At 32.9% G+C, this 16,001-nt stretch overlaps 1 protein-coding gene across 1 annotated transcript; it reads left to right on the forward strand.

Annotated features, from left to right (window-relative positions):
• The first annotated feature begins 9,680 nt into the window (after positions 1-9,680).
• On the forward strand, positions 9,681-11,594 carry LOC18052121 (cytochrome P450 83B1). The gene is made up of 2 exons (XM_006445791.2): positions 9,681-10,604; positions 10,884-11,594. Exons 1-2 carry the CDS (start codon positions 9,681-9,683, stop codon positions 11,484-11,486), a joined length of 1,527 nt encoding a protein of 508 aa, XP_006445854.1. The 3' UTR covers positions 11,487-11,594.
• The last annotated feature ends 4,407 nt before the right edge of the window (positions 11,595-16,001 follow it).

A 16,001-nucleotide genomic window follows, 5' to 3' on the forward strand; every position in this document is an offset into this window, starting at 1 on the left:
AAATGAATTTTAAGCACGTGATTTAATTGGATTTTGTGTTGAAAGTGCATTTTGATCCATTGGCAGTCTATTTATAGTTCAATCTTCTTTCAGGAAATGTACACGTATCGAAATACATTTGCTTACTCCTCAGGGACTACAGGTATCATACATTATTTTTCTTCTTATATTTTCGCATAAATGTACCTGTTAGTGCTTCAATTGGAGCCTTGAGAATGTAGAAAGACATTCTTCTTTCCCTTGCTTGCATCTGCAAACATCTATCTACATGTATTTACAGAGAAAGACATTCCCTTTTTCTTTTTGCACTTCTGTACTGCTCATAACCTAGGTTTTGCCGATTTCATTACAGACATATATTCATTCTTCTATAATGGTGTTGTTTGCTTATTCAGTTCTGATGAGTCCTCATGGAAAAGAGCAAATGAATTGCTTGCGGAAGTTGCCAGTCATGGTGAAGATACTGGCTTATAATTTATGAATTATCTTAATATCTCTTTATTCTATAGAATCAATCTCTCACTCTCTACAATATGAAGGATTTAAGTTAAATTAAATTGAATGTGCAGTAGCTGAAAGAATTTTTTTCTCTTATTCAAGGTGATGTATTGCTATTGTTATACAGTAAGAACAGCAGCAAAATTTTTGCAGTGAGACTGCTGTATTTTCGCTGCATGATAACAGTATAAACAGCAGCCAAATTATAGTTTTTCTGTTGTTTTTGCTGCAGCCAAATTACAGTTTTTTTTTTTTCTGTTTTTCCTGCTGTTGTACAGTCAAAACAGCAGCAAAAACTTTGCAGCAGGACTGCTCTGTTTTACCGCATGACACCAGTAAAAACAGCAGCCAAATTATAGTTTTTTTTGCTGTTGTTATACAGTCAAAACAGCTGCAAAATCTTTGCAGCAAGACTGCTCTATTTTACCACATGACAACAGTAAAAACAGCAGCCAAATTATAGTTTCTTTTGCTGTTTTTGCCGCTGTTATACAGTCAAAACAGCTGCAAAAACTTTGCAGTAAGACTATGTTTTTACTGCATGACAGCAGCAAAAATACCAGTGAAATTACACTGTTTTGCTGGGTTTTCCACTCAAGTTTTTAAGCCACAAAGCGTGGACTATCTTTGAGTATTGATAATTATATTTTCTTTCTATTTTAAATGTTCCATTTCAGGTTTTTTAAGTTCTCAACGCCATTCAAGACTTTAGCACTTCCTTCTCAATTTGGTAATCCTCTGACAACATCAATAATAAAGCGTTGGTCGTTAGTTGATTTTCTCATGACCATCAAAATTTTTGAGATCATTATCAAATTGACCAGGGGCAAAGGTACAAATTCTTTGCTCAATATTTATTATTGTGTTAGTATGCAAGATTTATTTTAAACATGTTTTCATCAATACAAATTCTTTGCTCAATATTTATTATTGTGTTAGCATACAAGATTTATTTTAAACATGTTGCATATTTTCATCAATTGAGAATATCGAATCACTAGATTTGAGTGATAGTCTAAGCAAATAGCGCATGTAAGTCATCATCGCTATAGTATATTTTAATTCTAAATTGCTCTACCTATAATTTGTGATTTAGAAGCTTAAAAGCTTTGTGATTGTCTCTATTTTGGAAAATGTATTGTCGTTTATTATCAAATACTTATTTTTGTAGTCTGGAACTAGAGTAATATACTTCTTATTTTTTATTTTTACAGAACTGAAATTTACACTCAAGGAGAGATTGATAAAGTTAAATGCGAGCGACCTACATGGATAACATAGCAACTTGTTACTACATAAACACATGGTTGATAAATTTGATGTAAGTCTATTAATTAAGAATGATTTGGTACTTTAAAGTTTTGTTTACAACTTAAGTCACTAAAAATGATTTTATTATTATGACTTATAATCTATGAATTTATCTTAATTTTTATTTATTTGTTGTAAGAATGATGTAGATTGCTAACGGTGGTGAGATTCGTTTGCAATTAAAGACTTGATGAGAAATTAGATGTACTCACACATGCCAATTTTGTTGGTTGTGAGTAGATTAATTAGTAGGTATTAAAGAGTTGTGCGAATTTTGATGTTAAAGCTAATTGAAATTTTGTTGAAGTTCAATGACTATTAGAGATTTTTGTAGAGCTATATTTTTGTATATGAAACATTTGTGGAAAAAAATTGTAATGAATTTAACAGGCCGAGCTTGGTACCGATCTGAAGCTTGGAAGCCGACCGTCATAACCCAGCTGTCCTCGTCGCCGGAAACCGACCGGAACGCCGGCGATTTGAGCTCGAAAACTCGCGGCCAAAACCCGTTTTCACCGCCGTCGATTTCACCGGAGTTTGGGCACACTTCCAGCTGGGTTCTACTCCTCACGTCACCAGCATCATTTCCCGACCAACCTCGTCACCTGAAACGGCAGGATTACCGCCGATCGACCACCGGAAAGCTCGCGGATTTTGGAGCTTCGATCCACCGCCGGCACCGCGCGTGGCGACTCACGGGCACCACCATTGGACTCACCGAGGTCTGAACTATCAGACCTAAGCTTCCTGTCGCCGTCGGATGAATTCCGATGACCGTTGACCGGCAAGGGTATTTCGGTAATTTCACAGTCTAAGGGCAATTTTGTAATTTCAGATTTTGTGGGTATTTTGGTAATTGCTGAAATTGAGGATAAAGTTGGTAATTTATGATTTTGAGGTTAATTTGGTAATTTTGATATGAGGGTATTTTGGTAATGTTGAATTCAAGGGCAATTCGATAAATTCATAAATTTAAGGGAAAATATGTAATTTGTGGAATCAGTGGATAAATTGGTAATTTTAGGCTAAGGCAGTGAGATAATTTGAGATTTCAAGGGTAATTCAGTAATTTAAGTTGTTAAGGACATTTTGGTAAATTTACGCTCCGAGGGTAATTTCGTAATTTTGACATTGTGGTTATTTATGTGATCTAAATTGAGGACCATTTAGTAATTGAAGATTCTGAGGATAATTTGGTAAAATAATGATGTTGGGGGCATTTTGGTAATTTTGGTATGTAGGGGTATTTCGGTAATTTTGTGCATGCGGGAATAGTTTATTGTTGATAGATATTCGTTTCGAGAATTATTATGTAAGATTAGTTGTATTTCAATTTACGGAAAATGATTATGTCGTTTCCTTAATTAGGAGGATCCGCAAAACGAGAATCAACCTGCGGACGTTGTCGACACCGAGTCTGGACATTATCACTGTGAGTGGAATATACAAAACCTATTTTCAAAGTACATGATGATTTTATGATACAGTGCAGTATGTTTTGATAAATAAGTATTTGATGCTTCGATTTAATGATTTTCTAGAAAATTGATTTCATTTGTGTTGATATTTATTGTTATTGAGAATTAGTTTGATTAATTATTTTACTATCGTTTTTGAGTAAAGGCATGATATTAGAATTGAGCAGATTTGAGATTTGTTTAATAGAAAGAAAATGAGGTCTGAACTATCAGACCTAAGCTTCCCGTCGCCGTCGGATGAATTCTGGTGACCGTTGACCGGCAAGGGTATTTCGGTAATTTCACAGTCTAAGGGCAATTTTGTAATTTCATATTTTGTGGGTATTTTGGTAATTGCTGAAATTGAGGATAAAGTTGGTAATTTATGATTTTGAGGTTAATTTGGTAATTTTGATATGAGGGTATTTTGGTAATGTTGAATTCAAGGGCAATTCGGTAAATTCATAAATTTAAGGGAAAATATGTAATTTGTGGAATCAGTGGATAAATTGGTAATTTTAGGTTAAGACAGTGAGATAATTTGAGATTTCAAGGGTAATTCGGTAATTTAAGTTGTTAAGGACATTTTGGTAAATTTACGCTCCGAGGGTAATTTCGTAATTTTGACATTGTGGTTATTTATGTGATCTAAATTGAGGACCATTTAGTAATTGAAGATTCTGAGGATAATTTGGTAAAATAATGATGTTGGGGGCATTTTGGTAATTTTGGTATGTAGGGGTATTTCGGTAATTTTGTGCATGCGGGAATAGTTTATTGTTGATAGATATTCGTTTCGAGAATTATTATGTAAGATTAGTTGTATTTCAAGTTACGGAAAATGATTATGTCGTTTCCTTGATTAGGAGGATCACATAAATCTTATGATTCCATCGATTTTATGCAGATTTATGTAATATAGTATTTCAGTGACTGATTTGAATTAAATAAGTTTATGTAAGTTCTTATGATATTTGATGAAATTGATTTGAGAAATTGATGATTTGAGAAATTGATTTGAGAAAGATTAAATCATTTTAAAAGAATTGATTTTTCAAAGTTACTATCCACTCACTGAGTTCACTGAGTTTTATACTCATCCCGTTTTTATTATATTTTTCCCCCCACAGGAGATTTGCAGGTACATCAGTTGATCCAGTATTGAATGTTAGTTTTGAATTTGTGGCCACGTGATGGTACTAGCATGTCGTAGATTTAATACTGTGATATTTGGGATATTGCGAATTGTATTTATTCATTATATTTCGTAATTAAGGATAATCATTGTATTTTAACATTAGAATGATTTGGGTGGTATTTGATTTGTTGACTTGAGAAGTCGGTTGTAGAGGATGGAAGAATTTTGAATTATTTTGGGAGTATTGTTTTGTAAATTGCAGGTTGGGAATGTTTTATTTATAAGTGAGATTCTGCCGAAATTTTTATAGAATTCTTAGATATCATTATTAATATCGATTCGATTTTACGAGTTTAGATAGACTTGCCCTGGGGGTGCGGGGCGGGTCGTTTCATAATTAGAGAGTTTTGAGACTTTTGTTACATTTATGTCTTTAGGAGAAAATATTTAGCATTAGACTTGTGGATTTATGGATCGAATTAATAAAATTTGAGATATTTTAGTTTGAGATTTTGTTTGTAAGGATTATGATTTATAAATAACCCCCTTTACCTCATGCTTTGCATGTGTTAGACTTGTGGTGTTTTAGGCATCCCCATTTTTTTCATACGGAAATGTTATTAAATCACATAACTCTATAGTTAATTGTACACTAATTTTATTATTTCACATGGTTTAATAGAAAATTGCACACTGACTTTATTAAATCATATTACTGAAGAGCATGTATGCATAAGGAAAACTGAAACCACCCACATGATTTAAAGGGATATATATATATATATATATATATATATATATATATAAGTTTTTAAATACATGAGGAATGGTGCTGCTTAAATTCCTTGATCGATGATACGTAGGAGCTGATTGATTATTAATTCCTTGTACCATTTGTTGTAATCGCATCCTTTACAGTGTCTATGGACGTCGGCTACTTTTTCCATATTAATTTAAAACAATGAGATGGCTCTCCCACTTTGACACTTTGATATTTGCTTCACGAGAGACACGACTGCTTTCGAGCTTTTTTACAAAATGATGAAATATCTAAAATTTCTAAAAGAAATTTGAAAATGAAACTTAAATATCCTAATGATGGAATTTGGCAAAACTGTGACGAATATCGCCATCTTATAGGCTGTGAATATATGAAGGACATTTTCGTCACTCTAAGAAACTATATTTACCACTATGATCCACTCTAACTTTTGAATACCATATTTTATTTATTGTACTGAATGAAACATTAAAAAAAAGGAAAAGAAAAGAAAACAACATACAGGATAAATATGACATGTTTACCGACAAGTAGATTGACATCCCTACAAATTTGGAACTAATTATTTCCAAGGAATTCATGATACAAGTCGAGTGCAAATTGATTGCCTGTAACGTTGATCATACAAGTCAAGTACAAATTGCCTAATATTGATCGTACAAGTAAAGTACGAATTGCCTACTATTGAGAGAAGTCCAAATAAGTTATTTTGTGTAAAACACTGTTGGATGGCGAAATATGCTCCTTTCCTACATATTTTCCAGGAAAGAGCAAGGACTCTTATTTAGAAGCCCTCAGGTCCGACTCTTTGTCAAAATCTCACGCGTAATTTTCCTTTTTTTTTTTTTAAAGTTTCCTTTAATTTAGCTGAATCCACTGGCTAAATTCTCATGATGTCAAATTTGAGGGTAACTGGCTAACATTTCCTCTTTTAGAGTCTATGACGTTGCGTGATGAGTGAACATGAAACCAAATAAAAGTCACCAGGATTGAATAAGTCTTCTATTTACTCTTTTCAAAATGGAATTTTCTCATCATCATCTTTATGAGAATAGAATAACTTTCTTTCTATAACCATGAATGTAGTGAATTTTCCAGTTGTCTACCTGCCCGTAGGAAAGGCAACATGTATCGAATATTTGGTAAGAAAATTCAATAATCTTTCCTTTTTCTCCTATTTCTCAGGGAAGGTATTTCATTACTACTTGTTAAGCATGAGCTGATGAAATTACGTACTGTCATTGAATTACACCATAAAATTAAATGGTGTGATGAGTGAAAATGAAACCGTATAAAGCCACCAAGATTGAGTAAGTCTCCTATTTATTCTTTTGAACGTTGAAATTTCTCATCATCTCTATGAGAATAGCATAATTTTCTTTCTATAACATTCAAACGCAGTGAATGTTCTAGTCAGCTGTCACCATGAATTACATTAGCGCGCGGAAATGCAATCAGTATCAAATGTTTGCTAAGAAAATTCAACATCCTTTCCTTCTTTCTCATATTTTTTTCTCAGTAAAGGTATTTTAGGACAACATACGTAGTCAAGAGTTTATACAAGAGACAGAGATGTGCGTACATACTTGGCCAAAAAGTAGCACACGTTGCTATTGTTGCGGAAGCGCGGGTTGGGCAATTATCAATATTACGGTGATTGTAACTTCCTAAGAAATATAAATATGATGAAAAATAAATACAAAAAAAAAGATGACACAATAATTTTCGTAGCTCATTCTCAGGGAAGGTATTTCAGTACTACTTGTTAAGCATGAGCTGATGAAATTACGTACTATCATTGAATTACATCATAAAATTAAATGTTGTGATGAGTGAAAATGAAACCGTATAAAGCCACCAAGATTGAGTAAGTCTCCTATTTATTCTTTTGAACGTTGAAATTTCTCATCATCCCTATGAGAATAGCATAATTTTCTTTCTATAACATTCAAACGCAGTGAATGTTCTAGTCAGTTGTCACCATGAATTACATGTGCGCGCGGAAATACAATCAATATCAAATGTTTGCTAAGAAAATTCAACATCCTTTCCTTCTTTCTCAAATTTTTTTCTCAGTAAAGGTATTTTAGGACAACATACGTAGTCAGAGTTTATGCAAGAGACGGAGATGTGCGTACGTACTTGGCCAAAAAGTAGCACACGATGCTATTGTTGTGGAAGTACGGGTTGGACAATTATCAATATTATGGTGATTGTAACTTCCTAAGAAATATAAATGTGATGAAAAATAAATTAAAAAAAACGATGACACAATAATTTTCGTATCTCAGCTTAAAGTGTACGTTTATAGACAAAGACTTTGACGATAATTTTTACTTTCAAATAGGAGTTACAAAATTAAAAACTACTCTTAAAACCCAATAATTCAACACACCTAAATGGATCCCTTTTACACACAGGGAAATGCTCTTTTTACACTCTTGAAGAGCATACTTACTAATGCTATTAACTCTCACAATTTGGAATGCTATTCTCTCTCGAAATGAAGCTCCATATGTATGAGTGACCTTGAGCTTCAACAATTGCGGTCCAAAATCCGATGAAATAGCCTCCCTTTCTATATGCAAATATTGATAAATAAAGCATGAAGCGCCGATCATTCATAATGGACAAAGACCACGTGAGAATTTGCAACCAAATTTCATTTGCATGCATTTAAGCCATGCACACTTTGTAAACAACTTGCATGTGCAATTTGCCGCCACCTTCGATTTTGACCTTCACGCTTTAATAATTTCCCTTATTCAAGTCAATATTTCAACCGCTATCAACATTGATGAGTCTAATCGGGTTTCTTGTTTTATCCTTATAAAAATCTTAAGTTCTCTCATTGTATAACATCATCACATTAATTCACTAGATCCGTATTATGTGCAACTCTTGTTGAAGAAAAATCAGTTTTTTAAATTTTTTATAAAACCTTTTAAGATCGTTTTCATACAATATATAAGAATTTGTAATCTAGAAATCGTGTCTTGAAAATTCAATTTGGTTTTTTCTGCTGAAGTGATTTAGGCTCTCAGATCACGATCCATCACCACCACGCTTGTTAGATCACGAACTGTCACCAATGATCTTCCAGGTTATAACTCAGGTTTGATCTTCACTTGACGTGTGAGCACCTTTATCACCACTAAAGCAACTAGCACGAGAAAATTTTTCTCTCAAAATTAGAGAAATTTTTTTTTTAATCTGTATAAAGTGGCTGCTATGTTTTTCTTTAGAGAAAATAAAGCTTTTTATATATTCTTTAATGAAAACCCTAGGCTCCAAATAATGAAAATCAAAAGCCACGTTGCTTACTTTTTCTATAACGGGCCCATCTTATAAAATAACATAAAGTCCCTTACATACAAGCATATTAAATAGCTAGTTATCTTGCTTATTAATCCAATAGTGGTGTAGTCAATTAAATGAGCTAACCCGGGGATCATTTGGGAACATACAATAGTGTCTACAACAATTAAGCTTGTAATTAAATAAGCCTAATCATTTAATTCCAACTCTACTCCACTATAAGATTGGAACTGACCTCCATAATTGTATGTTCGAATAATAATTCGTCCCAAGCCACATTGATTTCTTTACTGCACAATCCTTTGTACCACATCATTAATTAAATCGATATCTCAACTGTCCAATCAATTTAATTACATCTTGTTCCTTAATACTTACTGGTTTTCTCTAATAATCATTTTCAACATACTAAATATGTTGACACACTCTAGCTAGAGAATTCTATGATTAAGTACCGAAAACCCATCAAGAGATGTGTTGTACAAATTCTATATTGTTAATGTATAACTTCAATACTCATAATTGCTCCCACCAAGATACCAAGTAATCTTGACTATAAGTATGTGTCGTGTCCATTGGTAACTTAAATGAAATAACAATTACAATTATGAAATCATAATTAACTCAAGATTAAGATTACAGTAAAATCAATGCCTACGAGATTTAATAAGTCTGACAGTTATTGCAAAGTTGATTAAATCTCATATGTGATCATGTTTAATATAGTCGTACTACATCAATAAATTCACACATGATTAAGACAAATCATTCAATGAATTCATTACAGTCTATACCTAAATAAAGTGCCCAACTTTATTTATCAACTGCGAACTAATTTTATTTAATCATAAGATAACTTATATTTATATCTTCTGTGAATCCACATGGTGATCACATAAATACATATAATACAATTAAATGGACTTTAATCAAAATATTAATGCAATTAAGATATTTGAATAAAATATCTCATTTATTTTATTAATCAGAAAAAATTATTTATTACAATTAAATAAACATATATACTTTTAAAGAGCATATTTTCCCAACAACTCCCCATTAATTACCAAAAAATAGAGGCTTCAATCCGCCTATGTTTCATTATATATAAATTGGCAAAGGTCTGTTGTTGTTGTACTGCACAAGAATACCTAGCTAATTGCCAAGAAAAAAAGGAATGGCTCTACTTGTTCTTGTGATCCTTTTTTGTCTTCCCATCTTTCTATTGTTTCTTCTCCAAAAACACAGAAAAAACACAAGCACTAAACTTCCACCTGGCCCTCCTGGTCTCCCCCTAATCGGTAACCTACACCAGCTCGATGCCACAAACCTTGCATTTTGTTTTTGGAAACTTTCTAAACAATATGGTCCCATCTTTTCTCTGCGTCTTGGTTTTAGACCAACCATAGTAATTTCTTCAGCAAAATTGGCTAAAGAGGCCTTTAAAACTCACGATCTTCAATTTTCTAGCAGGCCAGTTTTGAGTGGCACGCAAAAGTTATCTTACAATTTCTTGGGTCTCACTTTGACTCCACATTATAATAGCTGGAGAGAGATGAGGAAAAAATTTGTCACCCATATGCTTAGCGCTAATAGAACTGAGCAATTTCGTCAAGTTCAAACAGATGAGATTTTCCGTATGATCGAAAAAATATCAAAATTAAGCGCAGCACCTGCTGCTGCTGCTGATGATTATGTCTCATCGGAAGCACCTATCAACCTGAGCGAGATAGCGATGACTCTTATACGTAATATTATTTTTCGAGTTGGTTTTGGCAAGAGGTTTGAAGATGAAGGCACAGCAGCTGTAAGTAGACTCCATTCTGTTTTTGCGGAGACTCAGGCCATGGTGGGGAGACTCTTTTTCAAAGATTGTTTGCCTTTCGTGGGATGTTGGCTCGACAGTCTCACAGGATGGAATCGTCGCCTCAGAAATAATTTCAGTGATTGTGATAAAGTTTATCAGCAACTCATCGAGGACCATTTGGATCCAAAGCGACCAAAAGTTGCTGAGCAGGAGGACTTAATTGATGTTTTACTTGCTGAGATGAAAACTGCTGACGATCATCAAACGTTTGATAGTATCAAATCGACGATCATGGTACTATGTTTTTTTAACTCAAAATTAATTTAAATTCTTACCCCCAGCACTTAGCCAGAGTTTTCAAGGAACTTTAATTAGCTGACAATCTGTATACGAATCATGAAGTAGGGGTCTAACAAATTAATTTGGGTTTTTCGCTCCTCTTATCTTTTTTTTTTTTTAAATTAAACTCTCAGCGTTTTTTCTTTTTCTAATTAGATAAAAAATTAATTTTTCCTGATGTATATGTTTAATTGTTTATTTTTTGTTTTTATTTATTTATTTTTTTGCAAGCAGGAAAATATTGCTGCCACGGACACAATTAAAGTTACTCTCGAATGGGCTATGACCAACCTAATGAAGAATCGTGAAGCAATGAAGAAGGTTCAAAAAGAAGTAAGATATGTGGTAAAAGATAAAGGCTTTGTAGATGAAGATGATCTTCAAAGATTAGAGTATCTTAAGGCTGTAGTCAAAGAGACAATGAGATTTCAACCAGCGGGTCAATTCCTCCTAAGAGAAACAACAGAAAAGTGCGTTATCGATGGTTATCACATACCAGCTAAGACAACGGTTTTCGTTAATGTGCTGGCAATAGGAAGGGACGGCCAAGTTTGGGATAAACCCGACGAATTTATTCCTGAGATATTTGTGGGCTCTAATATTGATATGGGAGGGCAAAACTTTGAATTTATTCCATTTGGTGCCGGTAGAAGAATTTGTGCAGGATCACCTATAGCAATGCCGATTGTGGAGCTTGCACTTGCCAATCTTCTTTACAAATTTGATTGGAAAATGCCTCATGGAATGAAGATTGATGACTTGGACTTTGAGGCTACGCCTGGTCTTACCCAGCACAAGAAAAAGCCTCTCAAGCTCGTGGCAACCAAATCTATATGATGGTTTAGTCATTAGTGTCGTGATTTAAAATAAGTTTGCATGCAAGCACTTTTCTTTACGGTTATTGTTTGTTCGAGGATCATAATATGTAACGGTGAGGGGTGCTACCCAGCTCTCTTTTAAAGCCAAAGCTCATAATGCTTTTCTAGCTAGATTGCTTTTGCTTTTTGTTTCTTTTAGTGATTTAATAAAATTTTAGCCCAATTGAAATCATTCTCATTTTGATTCAAAAATTCAACGAAAAAAAGGGTCAGGGAGAGGAACAAGCCAATAACCCACGAATGGCAGCCAAGACATGTGTCTTTCAGACGATAAAATCAGTTCCGTCATCAGGTTCGATAGGAACTAAGAAAGTGAAAGAGATTAGTGCTTTGGCCGGAGTTTGTGGTGCGGAGTTTGAAGATTGTGCATGGATCACTTGGCTGGTGTGCGAAGCAGTGTTAATGGTGTTAATTAATCGTCACCTCTTCCTGATTTCCAGGATTCAAATACATAAGAATGTTCCATGATTTGGAATTCTCTACCAAGTTAATTAAATGAAGAAACTAATGCTAGATACTCAAAGCAATAAAACATTGGATTAATATAATAAACTCAGTATTTATCTAATTGATTCATTTCTCAATTAATGGTAATATATACAAGATATATTATTTATTTTTGTTCAAGATAAGCAAGTACAACACACAGCTGGTGTAAGCAGCTTAAGGCTGATATAATCTTGATTTAATCTAATGGTTGATTTTAAAGGCTGTTTTGCCTTCTTTGTCAAAGCAAGCACCTAAAAGTCAGCACCAAATTTGGTACTTGACTTTGGTGCCAGCAAATCAAAGAAAATGGAGAACATGCGGATTGACAAATCTACTTTAAGTTTTCCCAAGACCAAAACTATCTTGTTTAATGATTTAAGATGGGAAAATCCTACCGTATATTTATATTGAAATGAAATAATTACGATGGTGATTAAGAGAATCAAGTAAGATATTAAATCTTTTGCATCTTGTTTTGCAATCTTGTGGCCTTTCCTCACTAGTTAATATTTAATGTTGCAATTATGCTTATATGTTACAAATTGTATGTCTTCTGTTATTATATGGATACCATAATAAAACTATAGAAGCAAAAGATTTCATTTTGCGAATACGCAAAATTAAGTACTGAAACTTCTCCATTTTCAATTGAATTTTAAAGTATCCATTTATTGTCCACAAGTTACTCCTCAAGATAAAGTCAATGGCGAAATCATGAACACATATATATAAATTTTCAAAAACAACATACAAAAAATTATATAACAGAAACAATCACAAAACTATAATATCTAATAGAGCGAGATTAAGTAATCTGATCAATTAATTAATGGGTAATTCTTACTTTGGTCCTTGTTATATATGAGTGAGATATTGTTTAAGAAGTGTACTATTATTCTAAATCTGTGATATCATTCTGTGTCACCTATGCTTAGAACATGTTTAACATAAACCTAAAATAACACTTGTGCCTCTGAGTTTTATTATAACTATATATTAGTTTTTTTTTTTTAAAAAAAAAGAATTATAACAAACCAAAATTTGACCCTTTTTTTAATATGGTACAAATCATTTGACTCTTTTTGTTTTAATATGGTAAAATTCAATTGATATATTTACTATCAGAATTCAATTGGGGGATCAATATCACTAAAACACATTATAGTATTCAACCCTAAGCTCAATCTACAAACTAGCGAGAGAGAAATCAATTCTCACCAAACTATAGATATATGATTGTTAAAGAGAATGAGAGTCCTAAACTAGAACTCAGGTTCGGATAGGACCAGTTGGGCTAGGAGCCCACTGGCCAACAACATATACATTTAAAAGACCATTTGCCACCACATATTCACTCATCACGTTTCACTGATAACACAATCTATGAGAAAATAGACATTGAATACCACACTCATACATACTAATGGTGTTTTTTTATCCTAAAGCTCATAAATATTAGATGTACCATTGAACAAAATATCAATACCACATTTAATATACATAGAAATAATTCAATCCAAGATTCTAAACTTTATTAAACTATAGAAAAATTATTACACCTTCTGGTAAATAGTATAATTTACACTATTGCATCATTTTCCTAGATTTTAACCAATGTAAAATTCTGGAACAAATCACTACTCTTACCTACATCAAAATATTTAATTTCTTAGAAAATCAGCGGGTCAAGATCGATCTTTCAATTCTTTTTTGATTGTTTTAGGCCCAACTCGAGATGACAATTCCATACTCATAATTCTTCGTGAGCCCACGAGGGCCCAGATGAACGTGAAGAAGAGCCTCATATCTTCACTCAACGGTAGACACACCATAGTTGGGTGACTTGGGTCTCACACTAGTGGATTTCCAAGCTAAACTCGAAGCCGATAAAACTGCAGAGCATGATAGTCGAAATTCACCCCCAAAATTGAAGCAACAAGGGAGCCGGATTTCACCATTTACCAAGGTGCACGCGTTTTCAGTTTAAAGAAAGCAAAGGCATTTTTTCACCAGTTGGGTGCTTCAAGTACCAATCTTGTGCCGGACTCTTTTTCCTCTTAGGAATTTGCGAGTAGTAGATATTTATCTTATAAATTTATGGGTAGAATAGATGCATATTCTTCTAAATTAAAGAGTTAGGTTTAATCGATTCAATCTAGATTAATCTTAGTAGATCTCTAATTATAAATATTAATAGAGCTGTTATTATAACATATCAATGTTTGGAAAAAAAAAAAAAAGGAACGAAAACATTTTTTCTTGCCAAATTATTTTCAGTTCCTAAGTTATTGCCATTTTGCACACGGTTCTGAATTGCCTCTCCGTTACTCAACGGCTTCATCAGATTTTGTTTCGCATATGCCGCCATCAGCAATAATGAGGTTCACTATCGAAATTCGGGTCCTTCCATGATTAAACCTAACTCTTTTGTATTTTTATTTAATCTTATTCATGAGAATAATAATTAAATCATAAGCATCTCGGATTATCATTCGACAAACATTGCTTACAAACTTTGTAATAAAAATATAACAATTATAAATCAAAAAGCGCAACGCTTTTTCGGTTTATGTTTTAGCAACATGATGACCTTCTTGTACCCATTTCGTGTAGTTAACATTAAGGCCACATTGATAATTTCATTAATTCTGGAACACGTGGAAAGGTGGAATTGGCTGCTGCAGATTCAACACCCCAAACAGTAAGTCATTATCATTGATAATTTTTTTTTTATCCTCCCATAATCAGACTTCGTTTCTACGCGAGATCATAAAACAATATAAAAATTACAGTGTCAGTGAATTCTTGGCTGGAAATGGAAGCTATGCGCGCACACTACGAATGAAGCATGATGATGAATGGGACGGCGAAATGTTGAAATTTTATCACAAAGTTTTGTCTCAAGTCTCAACAACCAAAAGGATATCACGTTTTTTTCTTGATAATGAAGCGTCCTCGTGGCAACATATTTTCGACACCCGTCCTGTTTTAATTGGAAAAATCCAGCATTTATGTGGTCCACATCTTTCAATTATAGTGGGACTTAAAAGCGCTGCCAACCACAATTAATAGAGACTGAGAAATTCTCTACGCATCCTCTTCTTCTTTTTTGGTTTATAACTTTTAATTTATACGTATAATAACTCAATTCAGACCGGCACAATTATCATATGACTTTTGTTATCTTATATGATCATATAAGATATATAATTCTTTCACAATTATTATATTTTTATGTAATAATTGTGGAAATAACATGATTTTATTATCTTATATTTCTATAATTGTTGGATTTTCATCAAACAGCTATAAAAGAATCATATATCTTACATAATTATGTAAGATAATAATCTCTTTATCATGTACTTTGAGCGTCTGTCAAGTATAACAATAGGGTATATTTATTTATTCCGTAAGAGGGAATGACCATTTCAACATTCCTTCATGATAAAAGAAGACATATATATGTGAAATATCGGTGGAAGACAAGAATGAGATAAATCTAAATTAACTAGTTAAAAATAAATCAATAAGTAGAGAAACATTAGATTAGAGTAATAATGCTAGGTAACCAAACGTCTAAATTTTAATTTGAGTCCCAACTAATATAGTATTTATTCATTGGATTATAGCTAGTAAGTCATTTATAAATTATGAAATTCATCATCTAATAGATGAGTAATTCATAATATTGAAATTCAAGTTGGGACTTATATACAGAGATGCCTAACATTATTGATTAAGTATATATTGGACATTATTATTAAATCAAATCTAATTTTATTTTTATTTAAATATTATATTATCTATTACGAATAATAAATTTATATTATTGAAATAAAAGCTTAGGTCAGTCAACTTTTAAAGTTGATATTGACAGCGTTGCTTATGATCTATTTACTGTGTATGTATATATACCTAGGTGGACACCATAACGAGTAGTGATCAAATCCAAGAGAATTCGATCCATGGCTAGATTCTCCAA

Source organism: Citrus clementina, unplaced genomic scaffold, assembly GCF_000493195.1.
Source record: "Citrus clementina cultivar Clemenules unplaced genomic scaffold, Citrus_clementina_v1.0 scaffold_2, whole genome shotgun sequence".
NCBI lineage: Eukaryota > Viridiplantae > Streptophyta > Magnoliopsida > Sapindales > Rutaceae > Citrus > Citrus x clementina.

Excerpts from the sequence above, each read along its gene's own strand:
- LOC18052121 (XM_006445791.2), top strand. The coding sequence starts at position 9,681 with ATGGCTCTACTTGTTCTTGTGATCCTTTTTTGTCTTCCCATCTTTCTA. Across the intron at positions 10,605-10,883 it reads GTATCAAATCGACGATCATG|GAAAATATTGCTGCCACGGA; the intron begins GTACTATGTTTT and ends TTTTGCAAGCAG.